Genomic DNA, 20,023 nt, shown 5'->3' with positions numbered 1-20,023 from the left:
AAAATGGTTTGAAACTGTTAGAACCAATCAAATGTCAATTACACTATATAATAATTTGGACAATTTATTTCGAATAAATATTTCACAACAGATACAATATATATCAAAATACGTACAATTAATGAAATTGCATATAAAATCACAAATCACTGACTTGTTTCGGAGGATAGAGGCTTGTAGAAGCAATCTCCTAAGACAGAAATTCGCCCCTACACCAGTGCAGTAGTTCAATGGACGTCTATCTTGTAGGATACAACTATCTAACCCAAGTTCTTGCATAGAACTTGGATTCTTGGCGAATTGATTGTGTTGTTTCTCTGCCATATATATAATGGTGTAATTGAATAGTTATAGCCATTCATGTTTATCCTTGTCGAACGGACGTAACTGTTCATGTGATCAGTCTTATCCTTTTGGGAAAAAAAAAAAAAAAAACTAAATTCAAAAATCAAAAATGTAAAAATGGTACTTCTGTTTTTCGTCCAGCCGAGCCCCAAAGCCCAAGGCCCATCTTTGACATTTAATATATACACCCAAACCTTCCAAGTCTAAGGCTCATGGTCCATGGCTTTAGGTCAATTTCTTTCAAATCATAAGTGAGGGTACACACTTATAAAGAGGAGTTTGTTTAGGTGAAATGGGCGATGTGGGACTTGAAAAGTCCCTTTGAAGTAAGTTCCAACAATACCCCACATTTTCTATTCAAACTCTAGCAATAGCCCACATTTGAATAGAAAATAAGATACTAATGAAATTAGTAACATCTTTCCAGAGAACTTATATATGATACGCATCGGGATATGTGTTTTTGGACTTGAACCTTCTCCAGTGAGTGCTTATCAGACTTACCTAATGAAGTAGTGAATTTAATATCTTGAACTGATCATTCTTAGTAGTAAATCGAAACAATAAGTATCACACATATCATATCTTGACACACTTCAATTCATATGGTTGTGTTCATTTTGGTCTTGAACATATCCTAATTTCATGAGACCTTTAGAAAATTGTAGCCATACCAATTCTCAAAGATGCATCAATCTCATATAGGTAATGCTAATCAAGAATAGCCTGTTTTATTCATCTTAAGCATAACATATTAGCATTATGAAGAATAGTTATTCACCCTCTTCATCTTACAGGCAACACACTATTTTCCATCATAGGAATGAGTAAGGATTGTGTGTTTCTTACCTTGAGTTTTCCTCAACTAGTTTGCCTATTGAACTTAGGCCATGGAATCTCCAATTAGCTAGGTTAGGTTTCCGTCAAGTTATAACTCATTGAGTTGGCTTTAAACCCATTCCCCTCGATATAAATGTCACTTGATCCTTGGATAGGCCTTTTGTCAAAGGATCGGCAATATTCTCCATAGATTTAATATAGTCAATGGAAATAGTTCCATTCTTGAGTAGTTGCCTAATGGTTCTATGTCGTCGCCTTACATGTCTTGACTTCCCATTATATTCAGTGTTTTTGGCTCAACCTTGTGCAGCTATGCTGTCACAATGTATACATATTGCAATCACAGGCTTGGGCCATAATAGAATATCACAATGTTGAAGCCATTCAGCTTCATCAGCAGCTGCATCTAAGGCTATAAACTTTGATTCCATTGTCGAACGTGTTATACACGTTTGCTTAGACAATTTCCATGACACAGCTACTTCACCAAGTGTAAATACATATCCACTTGTGGATTTACTGTCTGTGCTCCCTGAAATCCAATTTGCATCATTATATCCTTCTAATACTAGGGGATATTGAGTGTAATGCAAACCATAGTTCATTGTATGCTTTAAGTATCTTAATATCCTTATTAAAGCATTCCAATGATCTCTTCCAGGATTACTTGAATACCAACTTAGTCAACTTATTGAATAAGCAAGATCAGGTCTTATACAATTCATAATGTACATCAAGCAACCTATAACTTGGGTATACTCCAATTGAGATACGCTCTCTTTTTTGTTTTTAGTAAGTTTATGAATGGGATCAAATGGAGTTACTACAGGTTTACAATCATAATGTCCAAACCTTTTTAGAACCTTTTCAACATAATGTGATTAAGTTAGGACATATCCATCTGAATTCCTTAGAATTCGAACTCCAAGAATCACATCAGCTATTCCCATATCTTTCATATCAAAGCTAGAATTTAGCATTTTCTTTGTGGAGTTAATCACATCTTTGTTTGTTCCCAATATAAGCATGTCATCAACATATAAACATACAATAACGCAAGCATTTTTCATTTGCATAACACAAATGCATTTATCACTTTCATTGATCACAAATCCATTTGTGATCATATTGTGATCTAATTTTTCATGCCATTGCTTAGGAGCTTGTCTAAGTCCATATAATGACTTAATCAATTCGCAAACTTTCTTTTCTTGACCTTTGACAATGAAACCTTTAGGTTGTTCCATATATATTTCTTCGTCTAATTCACCATTTAGAAATGTAGTCTTGACATCCATTTGACGTATCTTGAGATTGTACACGGATGCTATAGCTATTAATAACCTTATAGATGTTATTCTAGTTACGGGTGAATAAGTGGCAAAATAGTCAAGTCCTTCTTTTTGACGATACCCTTTGGCAACTAGACAAGCTTTATACTTGTCTATAGTACCATCCGGTCTCAATTTCTTCTTGAAAATCTATTTGTGTCCTATTGGTTTATTTCCAGGAGGCAAATTAACCAATTCCCATGTATTATTTTGCATGATGGATTCCATTTCACTTTGAATAGCTTCTTTCCAATAAGGTGCTTCAGAGGATTCTAATGCAGCTTTGTAAGTTTGACGCTCTTCTTCATTTAGAAAAGTGAGGAAATCAGGACCAAAATCCTTTGCAAATTTCTCTTTTACTCTTCCGTGGTTCCAAATCTTGGCTTTGGACTCTAGAAGTTGAAGCATGATTATCTTCATCATATCTCCTAGTATCATCATGTACTCTTTTACAAGTGGAACTTGAAAAAGTACTTTTAAGTGTTTTATGTAAGAAACACATATCTGGTGCTTCTTTCAAAAGACACTTAAATTACTTTTCAAATCCAAAATCAATTTCACCAAAACGCTTTTTTAAAAGAACCTTGCAAATGAGCCCATAGTTTGTTGAAATCACACTTGCTAAATATACGTGTGATGAATGAAGCAAAATATAGTGAAACTCTGCATTGTTGTATGTCACTGTAACTTGAACACATTTCAAGAATCTATTTGTGTTTGTATTTTAATAGATGAACAGCTTCTATAATTGTTTGGAAATATAACTTGCTTCCTAACCAAAACAATTGATATCGGCATGATTCGGTCTCATATAATTAATAAAACCTAATACCAAATCAACCCAATCGATGCAAACTTTTTATTACTACACTTATATTATCTTTAATAGCGAACCATACCAAACTTTGCCCACTCCTAAAAATAAATTTTCACTTTGTTCTTAATGGAAAATGCATATAGGTAAATACTCTTTCTTTCACTCTTTTGAAAAATGAAAAAAACTTGGCTCCTTAAATTGAGGAGTTTTTACTCAAAATACTTTGTGATCGATTAACAGAATTTTGTGCTTATAGTTGGAACAGTTCATACTATAAATCATTCTATAAAAATTATCTAAAGAAATCAAATCTAAGTTCGTTTACTTAGTCAACTATAGTAAATAAATAAACGGTTTGTAATACTTGTACCGACTAATAATTTGTTTTTATATTATTCGATGACTAAACGATTTCATATATTTTTTACTTTTTGTTAAGGTGACTTTTACATATAAATTTATAATGTAAACGATTCCGATCATATACATGAAATTTCGTCAATTTAACTGTTTTAATCATAAACATGAAGTTCCATCAAGTCTATTATTTAAAAACTAAAAGAGAAAAAAATAAATGAAAAGCTTATGTTGCTAGAGAAAATTTTCAATGTATCAGAAACACAATTTGATACACTAAATATCATCATACAATTGAATGAATATTTATTTTCAAATTTCCAATATAAATTGATGTAACAGACCGGGTTGTCCTCACACCGTAAAATCTCGCGCTGCAGCTAAAACCCTAGTCCCCAAGTCCGTGACACACAGCCCACCGCACCAAGCGGCCGGACAGACCAAAAGACAAACCCCCTTTCCATCAATAATCAATGACTGCAAACAAAACCTTACATTAATAAACCCTAAAATAATATTCCCCAAATTCTCAGTCTCAAAAACCCTCAAAACCCTCTCTGCGTCTCGTCCTATTTCCCCTCTTTCCCTCTGACAAAGAAAGAAAATAGACTCTGAAATGCTTAGTAGTGATGCAGAAACTGCTGCGCATAAGCTCATCAGGCCCCATTCACTGCACATCGCCTAAGGCCGCCCCTCTTTCTTATCCTATCCCCTTTGCCTCAAACTTTCTATCCAAAGCTCTCACCGACTCACCTTCAAGAATGCACACTGCTGCAACCGCAGCTTTTACCCCCGCCGCCGGCGTCTCGGGCTCAGCCCTCGCCGCTACTATTCACAACAAACCCGCTTCCAGTACTCCCCTCTCTCGCTTCAACTGCGGCCTCTGCCAATGCCCTGTCTCTGTGGGCGGCAGATCCCCGTCCCGGGCTTGGCTTGTCCTTAAAGACTCGGGCTTGGGGTCCCGCCCGGCGTGGCTGCATACGAGCTCTGATGGGTCATTTTCTGTTTCCGCTGCCGAGAGTTGCGGGGGGTTAGAAGACGGTTTTGAGGGTTTGGGCAGTGGCGCTGGTGAAAACCCTGAAAAGGGTTCGGGGGAGCAGAAGCCGAATAGGTTGAGTCGGAGACAAAGGGGCTCCGTGGACGGTGGTTTGTTGGCCGGAAACCCGGACTTGTTGGCTATTCCTGGCGTGGGGCCAAGGAACTTGAGGAAGCTGGTGGAAAAGGGTATTGGGGGAGTTGCCGAGCTCAAGCAATTGTATAGAGATAAGGTATTGTGTATTGTACTGATTCTCAAGCTTTTCTGTTGTGAATGTTATGCCTTGTTGCACTGGGGTTTTGGAATTGATGATAATTTTGCTCTTGAATTTTTAGCGGTTTAGACTGCGAACATTAAAATTCAGACTTCTGAAATGAATTTGACTAGATAATTCAACCCTTTCTGAGTATTTCGGGAGTTATGGTGATTTAGAATGCTTATGTTTGTGTAACATGGATTTTGGAAGCCGAAAAGAAACCAGTTTTTTTTTTTCCTCAAATAGAAGGAATAGTTACATTATGTTTGGCATATGGATACCTTCGAATCTATAATGACAAGAGTTTTTGGGCTGCTGCTTGCAGTTCTTTGGAAAATCTAGTGAGAAGATGGTTGAGTTCTTACAAAGTTCTGTAGGAATCATCCACAAAAACCATGCTGAGAGTATTACTACTTATATTAAAGATAGTGTTGATGAAGAGTCAAAAGAGGACATCTCTAACTCGGAACCAAAGCTAATGCAGAAGAAAAGACTTACTTTTTGCGTTGAAGGAAATATCAGCGTTGGAAAGTCAACATTTCTTCAGAGAATAGCAAATGAAACACTTGAGTTAAGAGACCTTGTTGAGGTGGTTCCAGAACCAATTAATAAGTGGCAGGATGTTGGACCCGACCATTTTAATATATTGGATGCTTTCTATGCTCATCCAGAGAGATATGCCTACACCTTCCAGAATTATGTTTTTGTTACAAGGTTGATGCAGGAGAGAGAATCCTCTGGTGGTATCAAGCCCCTCCGGTTGATGGAAAGGAGTGTTTTTAGTGACAGGATGGTAAGTGTATTGTTCTTTTTCAGTAACTTTTAACTCAGTGTGATCACTGCATCTTTGTTTCTATGAATTTGCCCATGGAGTTGGGAAAAACTGTTAACTCACTGTAAATGCCCCTCCATTAAGAGTAGGAAAAAAACTGTTTTATTTGGAAATGGATTTTGAATTTTTGTAACCTCGTCTAAATTCAGCTGTGACCAAAATTGATGGAATTGAAACTTTGCATTTCTTTTAGTTTCCTTTTGGTTAATAATTCAAGGGGAACCAAAACCTGACTTAAAGTTTCAAGGCTCATGCATTTATTTCATTGTTACATAATAAAGGTTTTTGTTCGAGCGGTTCATGAAGCGAAATGGATGAATGAGATGGAGATCAGTATCTATGACTCATGGTTTGACCCAGTTGTATCATCCTTGCCCGGGCTTGTCCCTGATGCTTTCATATATCTTAGAGCAAGTCCTGACACTTGTCACCAGAGAATGAAGCTACGCAAGAGAGCAGAGGAAGATCAAGTCAGCCTAGAGTATCTCCGCGGTTTACATGAAAAGCATGAAAGCTGGCTCTTCCCATTTGAGAGTGGCAATCACGGTGTATTGTCCATTAGTAAGCCTGCCTTGAACATAGACAGCGGATTACCTCCTGATATCAGGGACCGTGTGTTCTATTTGCAGGGCGATCATATGCATTCAAGCATTCAGAAGGTATCATATTCAATTAATCTGGTTGACCTTCTGTTATCTCATCTCCCTGATAATATGATTCCTTTTTCTTCAATGGTCTGCAGGTTCCTGCTTTGGTTCTTGACTGTGAGCCAAACATTGATTTTAACAAAGACATTGACGCAAAGAGGCAGTAAGATAGCTATCCTTGAAATGCTTGCACAAGAATTTTACTTATTTCGGACTTTTTTTTTTTTTTTTTTTTTTTTTTTTTTTTTTTTTTGTGGAAATAAGCTTTGTTATATTCTTGTTTGGAATGACTGCTTTATGTCTCAAAGTTGCACATTCTTCGTGTGTACTATTAATAGTTAAACACTTCATGTCCCAAAGTAATGTGGTTGCTAAGTTTGTTTTGCTCATCATTCAAAAACATCATTGTATTGATTTGGTTTAACTGTTATGTGATAAGTGTAGGCTTATATACAGATTGCATCACTTGCAGTTAAAATGTCTAATTTATATTTCTCATGTATATCAAAGTATCCATATGCTCTTAAATTGATTTAATTGCTTGAAATCTTGAAACAGAAACAGTTCAAATGTGTTGTGTTTGGCCTTTGTTGGGCTAATCGCATTCTAATATTGGCTGTCGGTAGGACTTTTCTCTGATAGAGATAGTGAGAAATGTCAGCATGAAGTAGACGTTCTGAACCCCGTCACATTCTTGTGGAGGACATTACGGGATTGTGCTAATGCTTAAGAAAATTACCTCCTTACCAGTTTTATTGACATGGTCAGGTGGCTAAAACAATAATCACCTTTTACATATTAGGGCTGGTCTGTGTTATGTATCAGCGCTGTGCTGATACATCTTTATCATGTTTGTTTTAACTGCCATAATAATTTGTTTTGCAATTCGGATTTTGAAGGTATGCTCGACAAGTAGCGGAGTTTTTTGAGTTTGTGAAGAAAACACAAGAAGTTCCATCAGGAAATAGTTGTGCAGAAGCCAAGAAGAGTAGCCAGCGACAAATACTGCTGCCACGAAATGGAGAATTATGGGTTCCTGATAAGCATTTTCCTGGGTCAGCTCTCAAATCTTTGGATTTTAGGCGAGCCATGTCTTTCTTGTCTGGCTAGCGGATTTGATTCCTCTATTCTCTTGTTCGTTCAAGCTTTACTCAGATTCACGTCACGAGTCATCAGTTTCTGTATCATTTACGTCTGGGTTACGATGTGTTTAGATCTTTGTGCTTGTAAAAATAGGTTTTTCTAACCCTAGAGATGTCGAGAAACTTGTGCTGTTGTTTAGTTAATCGGAATATGGTCGAAGCTTTTATTATTTTGAATCGAAAGACTTTTATCTATGTCAACCATGTAAGGTTTAAAAATTCAGTTGCCTTAGCTTGGCATTCGACTCTGCCGATGACTGAGCAACACAAGCTTGCTTCTGTGATTACCAATAGATCAATGAGTTTTCCAAGAAATTTACAGCATCCACCAGTTGATTACCAAGAGATCAATGAAATACACGAGCCTATCAACCACTCTTCTATGTCGAGTGGGATCATGTTATTCCGACTGTAGCACATGGTATTCCGATGCTCTCATACATTTCGAGAAGGGAATGCTGGTGTTGACAAATTAGTCAATTTATGACTTCTATCGTCTTCATTTGTTTGGCATGCTGCCCAAGATTCTTCCTTTTCTGAATTCAGATTTATTGGGCATGCGGTGTACCGGTTTGTCTCCATTTTTTTTATGTGTGATTATTTTTTATTTAATCTATTGAATTTTCCGTTTTTGTTTTGTAGCTTGTCTTGCAGGTTTTTACCTTTTAGGTTTTATATTAGAGGGCCTCTTTTTTTTTTTTGTATTTTCTTTTTCAAAAGGGGATAAAGTGTATGTTCTCCTTCTTTTTTTGTATTTTTGTTTTTCTTGCTTTACGAGGAATAATGTTTATATTCTTCTAATTAGGTGTAATTTCGAAAATATTTGAGCTCACACAAATCTTTGATTCGTATGCAGTTACGAAGAAAAGCTTTGATTTCTTGCTATCTCCTTCAAAAGCTGAGAACTTCCAAGTGTGGAAGCAAAACACTTTCAGGGGACTCAGATTATGCTTCTTCAACCCCTGAAACAATTTCCGTTTCCTCAAAAGCTCAGAACTTGCTTCTGCTCATCATCTCAATCTGCTCTTCATCTTCTCCACACACTCTCACCCAATCCACTACCCAATCCCTCCGCCGACTTAGCTGCTTCCCTACAGGGCCGTATTTCACACCCTCGTCTCCTTCAAATCCACGCTCATGTCTTTCAGCTCGGCGCTCACCAGGACAACCTGATCGCCACTCGCCTCATCGGCCATTACCCGTCTCACCTCGCTCTCCGAGTCTTTCGTCAGCTCCGAAAACCCAACATTTTCTCTTTCAATGCAATCATCAGGGTCTTGGCTGAAGAGGGTCTCTTCTCCCATGCATTTTCACTCTTCAAATGCTTAAAACAGATCTCTCTTTTGCCTAACGACTTCACCTTCTCGTTCCTTCTCAAGGCCTCTTTTCGCACCCAAAACCCTCGTTATGTCAAACAAATTCAAACCCATGCTACGAAAATGGGGTTTCTTTGCAATACATTTGTTTGCAATAGCCTGCTTGCGGTGTATGCTCGCGGACTTAAAGATTTGGCTTCTGCACGTCTTGTGTTTGATGAAATGCCTGAGACGGGTGATGTTTACTGTTGGACATCGTTGATTGCGGGTTATGCTCAGTCAGGTCAGAGTGAGGAAGTGTTGCGGCTTTTCTTAATGATGGTTCATGAAAATTTGCGGCCAGAAGATGATACAATGGTTAGCGTCTTGTCAGCGTGTTCGAATCTTGAGATGGTTGCAGTTGAGAAATGGGTTGAGATCCTGTCCGATGTTATCGATAATGTTGACACTAAGAATTCTGGTTGCGACTCTGTCAACACTGTCCTTGTATATCTGTATGGGAAATGGGGAAAGGTTAAGAAAAGTAGGGAAAGATTTGATGAAATTGGTGATAATGGAAAGCGAAGCGTGCTTGCTTGGAATGCCGTGATAGGTGCATATGTTCAGAATGGTTGTCCTCTGGAGTCTCTGAGTCTTTTCCGCTTAATGGTAGAAAATCCCAGTTATAGGCCTAACCATGTTACAATGGTTAACGTGCTTTCAGCTTGCGCTCAAATTGGCGATTTAGACCTTGGTTCATGGGTTCACCAATACCTGAACTCTGAAGGAAGCAAGGGTGTAATTCGGTCAAACAGAATTCTAGCCACAGCATTGATCGACATGTATTCAAAATGCGGGAGTTTGGAGAGGGCAAAAGAAGTTTTTGATCAGATGCATACAAAAGATATTGTTTCATTCAATGCCATGATCATGGGTCTTGCGGTTAACAGTGAAGGAGAGGAGGCTTTGAGGCTGTTCTCTAAAATCCAAGAGTTTGGTTTGCAACCCAATGCGGGTACATTCCTCGGTGCCTTATGTGCATGTAGCCACTCTGGTTTATCGGAGAAAGGACGTCAAATATTTAACGATATGACCTCAAGATTTTCTGTTTATCCGAAATTAGAACATTATGCTTGCTACATTGATCTCCTTGCAAGGGTAGGCCTAGTTGAAGAAGCTTTGGATGTTGTAAATTCCATGACCTTTGAGCCTAATAGTCTTGTGTGGGGTGCTCTGCTCGGCGGCTGCCTACTCCACTCTAGAGTAGATTTGGCTCAATATGTTTCCAATAGACTGGCTCAAGTGGATCCTGAGAATTCTGGAGGCTTTGTGATGCTAGCTAATACGTTGGCATCTGATCATCGATGGGGCGATGTCTCTGGGTTGCGGCGGTTTATGAGGGAGAAGGGGGTGGCCAAGCAGCCCGGCTGTAGTTGGATCAGCATCAATGGTGTTGTGCAAGAATTTGTTGTCGGGTGCCCTTCACATCCTCAAGTTGAGATCATATATAATACTCTAGATGGATTGGTGAAGCAAATGAAGATAGCAAGTTTTTAGGGAGTTCACAAGCACCCAAGGAAAATAAGATTTCTGCGTTCGAATAAACTCGTGCAACAGATTTGTGACTAAAGTGATTAAGAGTATTTATGCTTACTACCGCGGTTATGTACTTGATCCTTCCTCCCTCAACATCATTTATTAAAAAAGGGAAAAATAATGATCAATGTGCCTCCTCTTCTGTATCATCTTGGTGTGTGTATTCTACCTTGTGACACCACTACATTGCAATCCAACAAGCAGTCTCACAAAGTTGAAAGAGATCCTCCCCTTCTGAAGGAACTGTGCTTCCCAGGCCAACTTTGGTGTTCAGCAATTTTTTTCTTTTTTATTCCGCTAATGAGAATTTCGTGTTTTATGATGGAAAATGATTGTATAGTGAAAGGCTTAACTACATCTAAACCTGTTGAAACTCAATTTAAGTCCGACCTCAATTCCTTGAAACTCAAATTTTGTAACTTAACCCCCTAAAACTCGAGTCTCAGTTTTCCAGTGTCCAAATTCATTAACAAATCCTTCCAAACTGCTTACAGAGTTACGGGGCATAAATGAAAACATATTTTATGGGAGTATTTTGGCTCACCGACCTAAACTTAGGTGTATGCTCACTATATATCTAATCATTTGTCACATGTCCTTTCGCTTAAATCTTAGTTTTTTTTTTTGTTTTTTTTTCAAAATTAAAAAAGTAACATTTAATGTGAAAGTTAACTACTAGAGCTAAGTGAAAGGACACATGACAAATGATTAGGTGTATGATGAGCATACATCATAGTTATGGTGGTGAGTAAAAATGCATCTTTTTATGGGGAGCTTTAATGAAAATGGGTTGGGTTAAGTTTACTTTAACCAACAAGGAAATTTTATTTAAACCTTTGTAACCTCTTTTTACACATAACTTATTCTTTGCACCCATGTTATTTTTAATTAAAGGATTAATATCTTTTTAAACCCAATTTTATTGCCTAAACTACCCTCCCAAACCCAATTCAAAATGTAAATTTATCTTTGTACCGATTTAAAAAACGAAATCCCAATTGAAATTTTTTTACTGAAGTTTGTATTTGTGCGCTAAAGGAGATAGATCTCCAATATGTTCTTGAAAAATTTGAATCTGTTGAGAATATGTTAGAATATTTGAACAACTTTTGTTTAAAGAATGCCGGCACAACTTTACAGTACCTAGGAGAAATTAACAGATGGTGTTTCTAAAGATGCTCACATAATTTGTTCGTGTAATAAGCATTGAAAGGAGAAGGAAAGAGAGATGTCCCATGTCCAATTTGTTTCCTCCTACTTTAGTGATACATCTGGGTATAGATTTTAGAAATAATGAAAATAAAATAGGCTAACCATGTATTTACGCTTATAGTACCTACGCTTTTTTCATGGCTCTATGATTCTTTGAACTGACTAAAGTGTAACTTTTGGTGGTTAGGGTGGTATGATGTAATAGTCTTTCAAGTAGGTGAATGCAAGTAGACATTTAAGGAGGTGAGGTGGCAACTCTCTCAACTCCACGACCTAGATCAGGTCTGATAGTCTCCGGGAATTCTTCTCTATATATCCATGTCGACAAAGGATCAATAAATTCAAGAGGCATATAATTACCATTCATCGATAAATCCATGTTGGCAAGGGATTAAAACTTCAAGGTCATCATCCATTGATAAAAATAAAAATAAAAAAACTCGTATTTCTCTACAAGAGTTATTAGGGTTTTAGCCGGAACGAACGTAAGATAAAAAAGAGTGATGGTAGGGGTTTAATTATAGTGTGTGGGTTTATTTGAGAAATTTTTAGTTTTATTATTAGTTTCATCTTATACTTGATGGTAATTGTACAAGAGGGTAAAAAAGACAATTAACATTTAAAATTTAAGTTAGGTGTAAAAAGTGGTTACATGGGTTCAAATAAAAATTCCCTAACAAAAAACCATAATATTGTTGTATGCCTATTTGATTGAACAATCTTTAGGGTTTAGAGAGAGAGAGAGGCGGCCGGCGGCAATTAGAGTGAGGAGAGAGTGATTTAATTGTGAGGTGTGTTTGTATCACCCTATTGTGCCTTTATTTATAGTAGTAGGATAGGTAAAAACCTTTCCCTTTAGAATTACAACATTTAATAGGTAATCAACTCCTAATAGGAATATAAGATACATTCCTATATCTACTAGGATTTACACAATCACATTCCTATTCTAAATATGATTGCAACACTCCCCCTTGAGCGTGTAAATACTCAACAAAGCATCAAATCTTTAGCAGATAAGGTAGAATAGTTGATGAAGTCATCGGCACGATGGGTGAAAGCGAGTCTCAAACTTAAGATAGTATGCATTTGTAGTAAAACTCACAAAATTTCGCTATGGTAAAACCCAAGGCATGGGGAAAACCCCATGGACTAAGGAGAAAAGTGAGAAGTATGAATAATGTCTAAAACAAACATCCAACAAGACGAAAGTAGTGAACTCAACGAAGTATGATCATCCTATAATGGGTGCCTCGTTAAAACCTCGTTAAGTAGCAAAAACCCAGTGAGAAAAATGCTCCCAATCGTAGGAAAAGAGTACATTAAGATCAAATAAGTATTCTTCTAGATACTCCCCCTAAGTTAGACATAATTTGTTAATACGAGAACTACAAGCGATTCAACTCAAATAATTTACACATATCGATTCCTTGGATAAGCTTCTGAAAAGTAGATTTGGGCAACGACTTGGTGAAGAGGTAAGCCAGGTTGTCCTGGGAACGGCTTTGCTTGACTTCAATGTTCTGATGCTGCTGTTGTTGGTGTGAGTAAAAGAACTTCGGTGCTATGTGCTTGGTGTTGTCTCCCTTGATGTATCCCTTATTTAACTGCTCGATACATGTTGCATTGTCTTCAAAGATTGTCGTAGGAAAGTCAACGATTGATGTACAACTACTACTGCTTTGAATATGTTCCATAACTTCTCTCAGCCAAAAGCATTCACGCGATGCTTCATGCAGGGCGAGAATCTCAGCATGGTTTGACGAAGTCGCAACTAGCGTTTGCTTGATAGACCTCCAAGATATAGCGGTGTCTCCAACGTTTAAGGCATAACCCATTTGAGAACGTACCCTATGTGGGTCAAATAGATATCCAGCATCTGCGTAACCAACAAGACGAGAATCAATTCCAGGACCATAGGGGGTAGCAACACTAGAAGATTTACGGGTATAGAGCAAGCCTAAATCCGTAGTACCCTTGAGGTAGCGAAAAATGTCTTTAACACCATTCCAATTCCTACGTGTGGGCATATTGCTGTATCTTGCCAAAAGATTAACTATGAAGGAGATGTTGGGTCTAGTGCACTGAGCCAAGTACAATAAAGCCCCAATTACACTTAGGTAAGGAACTTCGGGTTCCAAAATCTCTTCCTCATCGTCCTTTGGATGAAGGGATCTTGTTTAGCATCTAGAGTCCAAATGACCATGGGTGTACTTGAAGGCTTCGCTTTATCCTCATTAAAACGATGCAACACCTTTTGGGTGTAGTTCGATTGATGTACTAGGATTCCATTCGAACAATGCTCGATCTCTAAGTCGAGACAATATCGAGTTTTCCTAAGATCCTTCATCTCAAATTTCAATTTCAAGTGTACAACAATTTCCTCAAGCTCTACGAGAGTCCCGATAAGGTTCATGTCATCGATATAAGTTGCAACGATTATAAATCCAGAATGTGACTTCTTTATGAATACGCATGGGCATAATTCGTTGTTTACATAACCCTGATTTGTCAAATGTTCACTCATATGGTTATACCGCATCCGCTCGGATTGTTTCAATCTGTAGAGTGACCTCATCAACCTAATTTAGAGAGTGTTCTGTGGTTGAAAACTATTTGAACCAGTCATTGGAAGTCCTTCTGGAACTTTCATGTATATTTCCGTATGTAGACCCCTATAGAGATACGCGGTTACCATGTCCATGAGCTGCATATTCAGTTTTTTGGAAACTACCAAACTGATAAGGTAGTGGAACGTTATAACATCCATTACGGGGGAATACGTCTCCTCGTAATTAATCCTAGGGCACTAAGAGAAGCCTTGCGATACGAGGCGTGCTTTGTATCGCACTATTTCATTCTTCTCATTACACTTCCTCATGAAAACCTACTTGTAGCCAATGGGCTTCACGCGTGGTGGTGTAGAAACGATAGGTCCAAACACTTTATGTTTGAGCGAATCGAGTTTGACCTGGATTGCTTATTTCTAGTTTGACCAATCGGTTCTACGTCAGCATTCATTGACATAATGTGGTTCAATGTCATCGCTAAGCATGATGTCAGTAACTATTAAGTACGCAAATGTATCATCGACGATCATCTCATTCCTATTCTAAACCTCATCCAAGACTGCGTAGTGGACCGAAATCTCGCGATTCTCGGTAGGTCAACATGTTTCATCTGAAGCATCACCATAATCTAGAATAACCTCATGTGTTGGAACGGATGAATGAGTGATGGTCGGATTCAAAATAAGGTCACTAGTTGGTGCCATTTTCCTCTTCCAAGGTTGTGAATCCTTCGAACCAAAGGATTTGCCATGCTTTAGGGTCGGAGTAGATGATTGGCTAGCCACTAATGTACCTTGCCACGTGGAAGGTGCGGCCCCCCCACCTTCGGGGACAGTCCAGCTTTCCTAAGCGGGTTGTGGACATACGCAGGTACATCTATCCTTGTAGGTGCATTTGCAGCGGGTATATGTGATCTTGTCACCTTTGCTAGATCATTAAAAGCATCCAGTATGCTTTGAGTAATGCTATGAAGATCTATAATTTGTCGCACCTTAGTTTCAGACTGGGTAGTGTGGGGATCTAAATGAGACATAGTGGGAGCATACCACGACAATTTGCAACGTTTTACAGGAACTTTAGCATACTTATCTCTCTCTAGTGACTGGAAAACTATCTCATCAAAGTGACAAACCGCAAAACGTGCGGTAAAAAGATCTCCTGTCAAGGGTTCTAAGTAGAAAACAATTGATCGTAAATCATAACTGACATAGATTCCCATTTTTCTTTGAGAACCCATTTTGGTACATAGTGGCGGTGCTATTGGCACATAAATAGCACATCCAAACACACGTAAATACAAGACGTCAGGCTCATATCCAGTGACCAACTGTAACGGTGAATGTGGTTGGCTAGCGGTGGGCCTTAGGCGGACCAACATAGTTGCGTGCAATATTGCCTAACCCCAGGCAGGTACCGGCAGTTTGGTTCTCATAACCAAAGTCCGAGCTATCAATTGAACGCGCTTTATGAAAGCTTTTGCTAGGTCGTTTTGGGTGTGAACATGGGGTACATGATGTTCCACATCAATCTCTACTGACATGCATTAATCATCAAAAGTCTGTGATGTAAACTCTCCAGCGTTATCCAGTCGAATCGACTTAATCGGATAATTAGGGTAGTGAACCTTTAGCTTAATGATTTGAGTTAGGAGTTTAGCAAATGCAGTGTTGTGTGTGGACAACAGGCAAACATGTGACCATCGTGTTGATGCATCAACCAACACCATAAAGTATCTAAATAGTCTGCATGTTGGTTGGATAGGTCCACAAATGTCCCCTTGAATTCTTTGAAGAAACTTAGGGGGGTCGTGAATGATCTTTTTATGTGAGGGTTGAGTATTCAACTTCCCTAAAGAATAGGCTTTGCATGGCGGAAGTCCAACATAGGGAGGTAACCAATGCCCATGAGATGATTTGAGTATATGACGTATTATGTCACGTCCAAGATGTCCCAAACGGTCATGCTAAAGCAACAAAGTGTCCTGGAACTCAGGCATAAGGCCAGCCACACTATGGGCTTCTATGCCGCGAATGGTTGTGATGTATAACCCACTCGGGAAACGTTCCAACTTCTCGTGAATACGCTTCTGCATATTCGTACGAAGTGATACAAAGAAATTCAGAACCATTATCTTTAGTGGTTTCAATATGATATTGATTATCTCGAATATCTCTAAAACTCAGCAACATTCTTCCGGAATGTGGAGAATAAAGTGCCTCCTTAATGGTTAAGATTGTACCATTAGACAACATAATACAAGCCTTTCTGTATCCTTTAATCAGGTTGGATGAGCCTGAGAGAGTTGTCAAATGAGATTTCTTGGGTATTAAGTTAGTAAAATAGTGTCGTTCACGCATGATGGTATGCATGGTTACACTATCTGCCAGACAACTAACTTCCCCACTAGACATACCTAGAAATAAATTGATTAAATTGGTCACATGCATAAATATAAGTCCATTCATTCAATTAAGTAATTCGAGAAAATAATATCCATTCAAATAACAATCCATAATTCAAAACAAACCAAAACCAAACGAATTATTCCAAATACTTAGAAAAAATTGTTCAAAATTAAACCATAAACCTAGAAAAATAGGGGGAAAGGGCCGGCTACTCCTAGTGGGTTCGGCCACTAGGGTCAAACACCCTAAAACCATGTCTAATTTATTCATCCATAGGAGCTGACGCCTCCTGAAAATCCGATATCTCCATTGATGTAGTTGCATATTCCGGATGATCCACATGTGCAAAGTTAGACTCACAACCGGAATGATACTTGGCAATAACCTTAGGGGAAGCTCAGCATACATGTGACCAATGATCCCTTGATTCACAGCAGTAGCATATGTCCAGTTCAGTAGAAGTAAGCTGAAAGGGAGCTTTGCCTTTGTTCTTGAAATTCGAGGCCTTAGGGGCAAGTGGTGGACACTGCTAGGTCACATTTCCTCCCTTAGGTGCGGTACTCTGTTGACCTTGGGCCCATGGTTGGGCTTCCCGCCCATTGCCATGATCACGACGATTCTTTCATCATTTATGGCTGCTAGAATTGGTTGTATGCACTTCAGGTGCGGCGTTCGAGCTAGTCGGTCGAGCTTGATGATTCTTCATCAAAAACTCATTCTGCTTTTTAGCGAGAAGTAAAATAGAGATCAAATCTGAAAACTTGGTGAATTTCCTTATATTGTTGCTGCAGGACAATATTTGTGGCATGGAAGGTCGAATAAGTCTTCTCTAGGAGATATGATTCAGTTTGTTCCACTTTGCAGAATTTTAGCAGTGAACGAATTCTACAAACTTCAGAGTTGTATTCATTCACGGACTTAAAGTCCTGGAAGTGGAGGTGTTGCCAGTTGTGTCTTGCTTCAGGCAAGTATATGTCTTTCTCGTGATCGAAAGGGTCAGCCAGAGCAAGCCAGAGGGTGCGTGGGTCCTCCTCAGTGAGGTACTCAGTCTGTAGTGCATCATGGATGTGTCTTCGAATGAAGATCATTGCAGTAGCCTTCTGAGCTTCGACAATAGGTTGTTGGTGACGGGTGCCTCGATGATGGCTTTAATACATTTTGCAGTCAGATAGAGCTTCACGTCTTGAACCTACTTCAGATAGTTTCTTCTAGAAACTTCTAGAGCGGAGAAATCAAGCTTGTTCAAGTTCGACATGTCCCTAAAATGGAGAGGAAAAACGTGATTAGTCATAAAGTAAGCCAGAGACATATATCGTAGAACATACAGGTTCTATAGACATGTATGGGTTTAATTTATGCATAAAAAATATAGGCTTCATGTGATATGTTTTGAATGAAAACTTCGGGTTTCAAATGTACTAAATTTGAAATTACAGGTTCAATTTAGTTTTATGAATGATTAGTTCATATGAAGAAGTTCCTACAAGAAACACAGAATGCAATATACTAATTTAAGTGTAGTTGGTTTGAGTTTCTTCGAGAACTCAAGTGTGAGAGCTTCATTACTACGAAAGTATGTCAATGGTTCAAAGTATGAAAATAAATTATTGAATCGTTAATGTCCAAAAGTGATATTCAGGTCAATAATTTTGGATTCATTATCAGAATAATGGACTACAGGTTACTTTTAATTAATTCAATAAATTAGGTCATACATGGTCAATTGTAGAAACAAAAACAATAGCATTGGGTCGTAAATACCATAGCCCAAAAATTGGGCTGGGTGCCGTGAGCAAAAGGGCTCGGGTTAGCTGCAGTAACAGCCCATGGGTGGCTTTAGGCCTCGGGCCAAGTGACAGAGGCAGCCCCAAAGGCCTATGAGAATAAGAGATACCCCAGTCGCAGTTGGGTTTCTGGTTTGGGCCAAAATGGGGGCACGGGTTAGGCCTAGCGCAGTGTTGGCCTGTGGGTTTGTGTGCGTGAGGGCTAATCCTAGCCCCGCGAGTTGGCTGACTGAGGCGTAGGTCATGAGAAAGGACCTAGCCAACTAGCTAGTGCAAAGGCTGCGGGCCAAGGCAACAGCAAGGCCCATCAACTATAAAAGCTTGCTGATAGTCGGGCTAAGACAGCTTGGTGGGCGCGGGTTTTAGGCCCTGTCGAGATTGACCCCAGGCCGAAACCTGGTTGTTGTGATGGTCAGCTGGGCTTCAGGCCGACGACCTTGCCGACGGCGATGGTGCCGTGCATGTCCATTTTTCCTTTTTTTCTTTTTCGAAATTGGTAGGGTTTTACAAACCCTAGATTTGCTTCTAATTTATGAATATACTTTAACTCACATATTCCACATAGCAAATATAATTGTGTGATGCATGAAACAAATATATAAACATATACAATACACACACACACACACAGATCGTAAGGAAAATATAAACATAGAGGGGTTCATGCATCATGGGGAATGTTTTCATGCTTCGTGGACGTTTCAAATCTTACTTTATTTTAAGCATACTTGATTAGCAGAAAACAAATATAAGCCTTTGAATTTTGTAGAAGATAGCCTCCCCATACGATGCGTCAATTCCTTAGCTTCTGGTAAGAGCGTGTTGATAATGTGTTGTAGGCCTATTTGATTGAACGATCTTTAGGGTTTAGAGAGAGAGGGGGCCAACAACAATTAGGGAGAGGAGAGAGTGATTTAATTGTGAGGTGTGTTTGTATCACCCCATTGTGTCTTTATTTATAGTAGTAGGATAGATAAAAACCTTTCCCTTAAGGATTACAATATTTAATAGGTAATCAACTCCTAATATGAATATAAGATACATTCCCATATCTACTAGGATTTGCACAATCACATTCCTATTCTAAATGTGACTGCAACACCTATAACTTTATCTAATAAAAAGAGTTTAAACTTTAATGGAAAAGACTTAAGTTTAAATAAAAAAAGGAGGAATTTTTTTAAAAATGTCATATGAACTTGTACATATTTTTCAATTTGTCATATAAACTAAAATTTTAAGCAATTTGTCATACCAACTTTCTGAAATCATCAATTTTTCATCTCACCCTAACTCTGTTAAGTTTTTCATCCAAAATAAGTCATGTGCAAGGCACATGACTTGTGTTCAAGATTATTTTTGTCATTTAAGATCTTTTTACAAGTTCTTTACTTTTCTTTAATAAAACTCTTAATTTTGTGTTTGAGGGTATTCATCCAGATCGTTGTGTTCGAGCAGAATATATGCATCTACAAATCCATTTTTTGGCACCAAACCTCAACTCGTTTCTTATATTACAGAGCCCATATAAAATTTGATTTCATGACATGCTAAACTG

General features: G+C 38.5%; 2 protein-coding genes across 2 annotated transcripts; both read left to right on the top strand.

Moving 5' to 3' along the window:
* The first annotated feature begins 4,022 nt into the window (after nucleotides 1–4,022).
* On the top strand, nucleotides 4,023–7,798 carry LOC137725570 (uncharacterized). The gene is made up of 5 exons (XM_068464299.2): nucleotides 4,023–4,958; nucleotides 5,308–5,775; nucleotides 6,096–6,473; nucleotides 6,557–6,624; nucleotides 7,361–7,798. Exons 1-5 carry the CDS (start codon nucleotides 4,320–4,322, stop codon nucleotides 7,569–7,571), a joined length of 1,764 nt encoding a protein of 587 aa, XP_068320400.2. The 5' UTR covers nucleotides 4,023–4,319; the 3' UTR covers nucleotides 7,572–7,798.
* Nucleotides 7,799–8,159: 361 nt separating this feature from the next.
* Nucleotides 8,160–10,899, top strand: LOC137726829 (pentatricopeptide repeat-containing protein At2g29760, chloroplastic). Its single transcript, XM_068465784.2, has one exon. It carries the CDS (start codon nucleotides 8,551–8,553, stop codon nucleotides 10,453–10,455), a length of 1,905 nt encoding a protein of 634 aa, XP_068321885.2. The 5' UTR covers nucleotides 8,160–8,550; the 3' UTR covers nucleotides 10,456–10,899.
* The last annotated feature ends 9,124 nt before the right edge of the window (nucleotides 10,900–20,023 follow it).

The sequence above is a fragment of the Pyrus communis genome, chromosome 5, assembly GCF_041283825.1.
Source record: "Pyrus communis isolate YQ-2024b chromosome 5, ASM4128382v1, whole genome shotgun sequence".
NCBI lineage: Eukaryota > Viridiplantae > Streptophyta > Magnoliopsida > Rosales > Rosaceae > Pyrus > Pyrus communis.
The sequence above is the reverse complement of the archived record's forward strand: the minus strand, read 5'-3'. Positions and strand labels throughout refer to the sequence as shown.

What these genes read in the sequence shown, in the direction of transcription:
- LOC137725570 (XM_068464299.2), top strand. Translation starts at nt 4,320, where the DNA reads ATGCAGAAACTGCTGCGCATAAGCTCATCAGGCCCCATTCACTGCACA. An exon ending in AGCAATTGTATAGAGATAAG is followed by an intron (nt 4,959 to 5,307) that starts GTATTGTGTATT and finishes TGCTGCTTGCAG; the next exon opens with TTCTTTGGAAAATCTAGTGA. An exon ending in TGCATTCAAGCATTCAGAAG is followed by an intron (nt 6,474 to 6,556) that starts GTATCATATTCA and finishes AATGGTCTGCAG; the next exon opens with GTTCCTGCTTTGGTTCTTGA.
- LOC137726829 (XM_068465784.2), top strand. Translation starts at nt 8,551, where the DNA reads ATGCTTCTTCAACCCCTGAAACAATTTCCGTTTCCTCAAAAGCTCAGA.